Source organism: Tribolium castaneum, chromosome 8, assembly GCF_031307605.1.
Source record: "Tribolium castaneum strain GA2 chromosome 8, icTriCast1.1, whole genome shotgun sequence".
In the NCBI taxonomy this organism is placed as follows: domain Eukaryota; kingdom Metazoa; phylum Arthropoda; class Insecta; order Coleoptera; family Tenebrionidae; genus Tribolium; species Tribolium castaneum.
In genome coordinates this window covers 8,223,697-8,229,399 of record NC_087401.1, presented here as the reverse complement: position 1 = coordinate 8,229,399, position 5,703 = coordinate 8,223,697, and the positions used below count along the sequence as shown (strand labels likewise).

General features: G+C 33.4%; 1 protein-coding gene across 1 annotated transcript; it reads right to left on the bottom strand.

Moving 5' to 3' along the window:
* Positions 1 to 569: 569 nt before the first annotated feature.
* LOC658805 (potassium voltage-gated channel subfamily H member 2) lies at positions 570 to 2,330 on the bottom strand. The gene has a single exon (XM_965162.4). The coding sequence runs from the start codon at positions 2,328 to 2,330 to the stop codon at positions 570 to 572; it is 1,761 nt and encodes a 586-aa protein (XP_970255.1).
* Positions 2,331 to 5,703: the final 3,373 nt, after the last annotated feature.

Genomic DNA, 5,703 nt, shown 5'->3' with positions numbered 1-5,703 from the left:
AATTTGCTCTCTGCCCTATATTTTTCAAAACGCTGTAAATACGGTTACAGATGCAAAAAAAATGTTAGGAAGAGAGTTGTAGAGAATTAAATTTCCTACAAAAAAGTCTGCAAAACCATATTCTTATCTTCAATCATTACGGCCCCAAAGTCGCTCAAGCGACGAATTTGCTTCATTTTGCCGGTGAAGTAGTGTAGAGGTAATTTATACCTAAAGCGTTGAAGATAGAAATATGGCGTTGCAAATTTTTTTATAGAAAATTTAATTTTCGACAACTTTGTCCCTTACACTTTTATTAAAAAAATTTAATTTTCCACAAACTTATTCTTTACATTTTTTTAATCGTAATGTTTCCCAGTCGTCAGTTTTTTTCAGTTTGTTGCAAATGCAAAGTTCAACATTTCTACTTTTTTTCCAAGTAATTTTATGACAGGGGCTGGATGTCAAAGGATTGTCCTTTTTTTAAAACAAGTACATAAGAGTGAAAATAGACCTAATAATAGAACAAATTAATCGTGGCGCGTTTTTATTTGCTACATTAAATAAAAAATTGTTGATGAGATGGAACCTCATTCGTTCCTTTTCCTCCCCCGTGAGATAATTCGTCCCTCCCTCAACTCGGTCAAAATATCCGCAACGTCCACATCCGAATAAGTCGGTTCCACTAAACTAATTTGTTGGAACAACCTTGTCTGGTCCTGGTCCATTATAGTCTGCAGCTTGAGGATAATTTCCGGATACCTCAAGCAACAATAATGCAAATCCTTCTCCTCCAAACAATAAACTTCGGACGTTTCCGCCGCCACCACCTTATAGATCACTCGTACGTTGGGCAAACTTTCAAAAAAACTTATCTCGCCAACCTGGTGCCCATCTTCAATGTGCCCAAACTCCTGCCCCCCCAACATATTAACCAGACACGTGCCGTAAAGGACGAAAAACAACTTCCCCCCGTCTTTGTCCGTCGACATGACCGTATCTTTCGGCAAATAAATCTCCTGCTTCAAAAGGGCCAAAATACACCCAACCGCACTACGCGACAACCCTCTGAAAATCTGCACGTGTTCGACCAGATTTTTACAACTGTAAAGAAGAACTTCCATCCGAAGGTGCTCGGACAGCGTGTTCAGAATCTTGTCTTCGTGGAAGAACCTCTTAGCGTACTTGTAATCCAAGTACTTGTTGACTCTCCGTCTCAACTTGTGTGAGAACCGGCTCTTGGTCATGTATTCCTGGGTTTGGTAGTGAAACTCTTCGAACTTTGCCTCCGATATGTTGACAGTGCCGAAAGTTTGAAGCACATTTGCCAAAGTCAAGATACTGAATACTAGACCTGAGATGAGGATTAGGGAGAAAATGATGCGTTCGAAAGGGTCGTTGACGGCGTAAGCCCCCTTCCCAGCGCCGTAAAAATGACACAAGACCATCTGCATGTGTGTGAGATAGTCACTGACGTAACTCTGGTTTTTGATTTTCGAATCAAAGATTTTCAAAAATTCGAGTTCCTCCCTGTAACCTTGAACCCACGAAGTTGCAGGTAAGTTGTACAACTGACGCGTGATCGGAATTAAAGCCACCAAACAAGTCCACCAATGCAACAACAAAACTGCAATAAGTCCAATGTACACAAAAGTGCAAACAGTGTCTTTCACATTCAGAATTTTCAAGAGCAGTCGCAAATTATAAATGAGGGACGGCAGCCGGAACAGACGCAACATCTTGATCTGAATGACCAACACTTGTGTTCTAACTGGTATTTTTTTCATGTTGACTTGAAGTATCAGTGAGGTGATTAGAGGAATAGCGTCGATGAAAAAGTAAGTCCTGATGTAATTCTTGAAGATTTTCCCCATCTCCAGGACGATTTCCTCCGTCTTGTAGAACATGTAGCCCGTGAAGAAGCGCACGAACGTGTCCACGGCCACCAGAATGTTGACAACCCACCAGAAAATGTAGAACACGAGCGAGGTGCTGTTCTCCTCCCCCACGTACTTCTTGACGAAGAAGCTGCCCAAGAACGGGTCGAATAAAAATATGATGAACCACACCACTAGCATTATCAGTTCTTCACACTTGACGAAGCGACTGAACGGGTGGATAACAAAGCGGTACTGCTTCCCTTTTAAATGTCTGAGTTTCTCTTTCAACAGTGAGCGGTTGCTCCGAAATCTGGTGCTACTTTCGGCGCTTTTGTACACTGTGCAAAATTCGCGGAACTTGAACCAACACTTTTCGTACCAAGTGGCGTGGGGCGAAATATCTACGATGTATTTCCACTTGTCTTGTTGCAAGTTGCACTTGTGGGTCAGTCGGAAGTGCTTTTCTGCCATTGTGACACTTTAGCACAAAAACAATTTTTAGCTATGGAAATACATGTTGTCAAACGAGGTTGGGGAAAATCACTAAAATTCTACAAACAAATTGACTGATTATTAATTGCGTATACACAACAAATAAAAAATAAATCAAAAATATAAATATAAATAAATTAAAAAAAATATTTGAAAGATGCACTAAAAAATAAAAAATAATGTTTTTCTATCGGAGAAGAATATGTTTGCTTACAACTTAAGACTTTTAAAATTTATAAAAGTTTTGAGAACAGTGCTCAATTTAAGAAAGTAATTCTGTAATGCCGTATTGTTTTGACTTATGAGTTATGACCGTTCCCAAAGCTTTTATAAATTTGTAAGCAAAAATATTCTCCACTGATAGAAAAACATTATTTTTTACTTTTTGGTGCATCTTTTAAATAAAAGCTTTTTTCTAAAAAACATTTTTTATTTTTTATTTATTGCTTTTTAGTCTTTACTTATTCTAATCGTCTTTTTCTCTGAGATTTAGTTTCGCCGTATTATTGTAACACCATTATTTTGCTGGTTTGTGCAAGCTTGTTTAGTGGTATGTGATAGAAAACAGCTGTTAGCATTGACAGCTCATCCTAACCTTTGTTCTGTATCTATACTTTATCGTCTAAGATAAATGAATTTAAAAAAAATAGCGATATTTGTTTGCAACGAAACGTAATGAAAATGATTAGGTGTTAATACATTTTCGATTTGTTTGCAGATGTTCCCTTACAATAATTATTTTTCAGACTCTACTAAAAAAACATTAACATTTCTACATTTTGAAATTCTATTTTAGGAGCTATTTTGTATCTTTTCAAAATTCTTCGTTAGTTTAGTTTAGATTAATTACAGGGTGTCTCAACGGGTAGGTAAAGTCTATTATTCACTTCTAAATACTTATTGGAAAAATAATAAATTTATCAACCCCATGCTTAACTCAAAAATATTTTAAAATATACAGGCTATTTCTGAAATAAACTAAAATACAAACTTACATTTTTTCTTAATTGAACAGCCTATACTTTTTACATTTTTTATGTAGGTTTTAAAAGTAGTGATTTTGTATTTTAATTTTTTTAACGAAAACACGCTCATTTTAAAAATTTATTACTCAAAAACTAAGACTTCTAGAAAAGTGGGATTTTCACCACTTTAGAGTGTTCAAACATTAAGACTGTATTTTTTTAACTTATTTTGATTAAGGAAATAAAAAAATTAAGAGTTTTGTTAAAAGTTAAATAACTTAAAAATTTTAAATGAAACTTAAAACTTAACTTAAAAGATATTTAACTTTAAATATTAATAAAATCATTAAAAAATATTGAGTATTGTTTTAGTAGTCGAAAAGTGAAATTTTTAGTTAATAATAACTTTAATATTACCTTTACGCCATTATACGTCACTTTTTACAGTGAAATAATTAAAATTTTAATATTTATATCAAATTTTTAAATCTCCGTATAAACTTCATCAAATGATTTACGGTGGAGTTGCTATGGTTATGGTATGTTTTACTATGGTAACGACAATGTTCAACAACAATCTGCATTGTTGCTGGAATTAAATTCTAAACTTAAATATCTTTTTAATTATTAACTTTAGTTATTTGAAATTTTTAAATCTTTAAATAGACTATTTAATAATCTTTGAGAAGCAAAAACAAAAACAGGGAGTTCTATACAACTTTTCCAAGTTATTCAACTTTTAAAAAACTTCTTAAATTATTTACGTTTTTCATTATAATGCACCAATGAATTGATACAAATTTGAACTCTTCTTCTTAAAGTAGTAAAAGTCCGAGTCTTAGTTTCTGAGTTACACATTTTTAAAAAAAGCTTGTTTTTGTTAAAAAAATAAAACATTTCAGAAACTAAACAAAATCAACTAATAAAAATTTAGATCAAAATTATTAGTTTTTAAAGTACACCTAACAATGCAAAAAATGTAGGGTGTTTTATTAAAAAAAAACGTAAGTTTGTATTGTAGCTCATTTCCGAAACAGTCTGTAGATTTTAAAATAATTTTAGGTGAGGCAGAGGACTAGTATCTATGACTTAGGAAGAAAAAGTTATTGCTTTTCTAACATTTAGAGGTGACTAAATTACTTACTTCACTTTTCCGATATTTTCAGTTTTTATGTAATGATTTAAAAAAAACATGTTTTTGTCAGAAAAATCAAGTTATTCAAAAAACTACGCAGCATCGACTAATACAAATTTAGATTAAAATCATCAGTATTAAAAGCTACGTCCAAAAATGCAATAAAATTTAGGATGTTTCATTTGAAGTGTTTTTTTAAATATTGTAACATCCTGTATATACACCGCAATATTTTATAAACATGCAGCAAAAGCACAGCTATAGTCTAAAAAAAGAAAAAGTGTTTAATAATAATCAAGTTATGGAGCTTTTTCGGATCTTTGGAACAGCCTGTTATATCCTATTTCAGTTTATAGTAGAATTGCAACAGCGCATTTGAATTTTTTGGATTGAAAAATAATGCACAAATTGTGAGTTTCTGTATAACAAAAGAATTCTGCGTTAAACCAAATTCTAGCGACACAATTTGAGCTAAGAAATCTCAGCAGAAACTCTTAATTTGTGCTCCATTTCACTAACAAAAAAGGAAATGCGCTGTTGCAAAATCCTGCTATGAATCGACATGGGATAATTATACAGGGTGTATCAGAACTTACTCCCCACCGGAAAGGTGCTAGTGGTAACAGCAATAAAGATGGCAAAAATGCAAAAAAGTAGGTCTTTTATTCTTAGCTTGTGAAATACAAAGGTCTCAAAATGACCCAGAATCCCAGAAGCTCTCTTCCAGGTGTAGTGCATACAGTAGATGCGTTACTAAGGAATGGAAAATAATTCAAGTGCCCAGTTTTATTGTCCTTTCTACCTATTTTTTGTTTTCCTAGCAAAGTGTTTTGTTCCCCTAGTCCTCCAGAGCAAGGCCTTTTGTGATTTGCTATTTTTAAACGTTCTTATCTCCCAAACGCAAAGAGTTTTTTTTTGTAAAGGAACTTTAGCTTGAGAATTGCCTAAACTATACGCACATTTCCGGTGGGGAGTGAGTTCTGACACAGGCTGTAGTGTTGAAGGCACAAGAAAAATGAAAATCAGGAGTTGTAAAGAATCATGTCGCGACCTGAGAACTAAGCTCTTACCGAAAATTTCTTGAAATTTTAAATAATTTGTCACAGGAATCCAATATGTTACGCAAAACAATAAATTGGAATAACATTTTAAGGTCAAAGTTTAATTTGAATTATGTAATAAAGAATTTTTATTAACCTGCAAGCATGAATTTTTGTCTTGTTTAAAATTTTCTAAAAGTCGGTTAGAACCT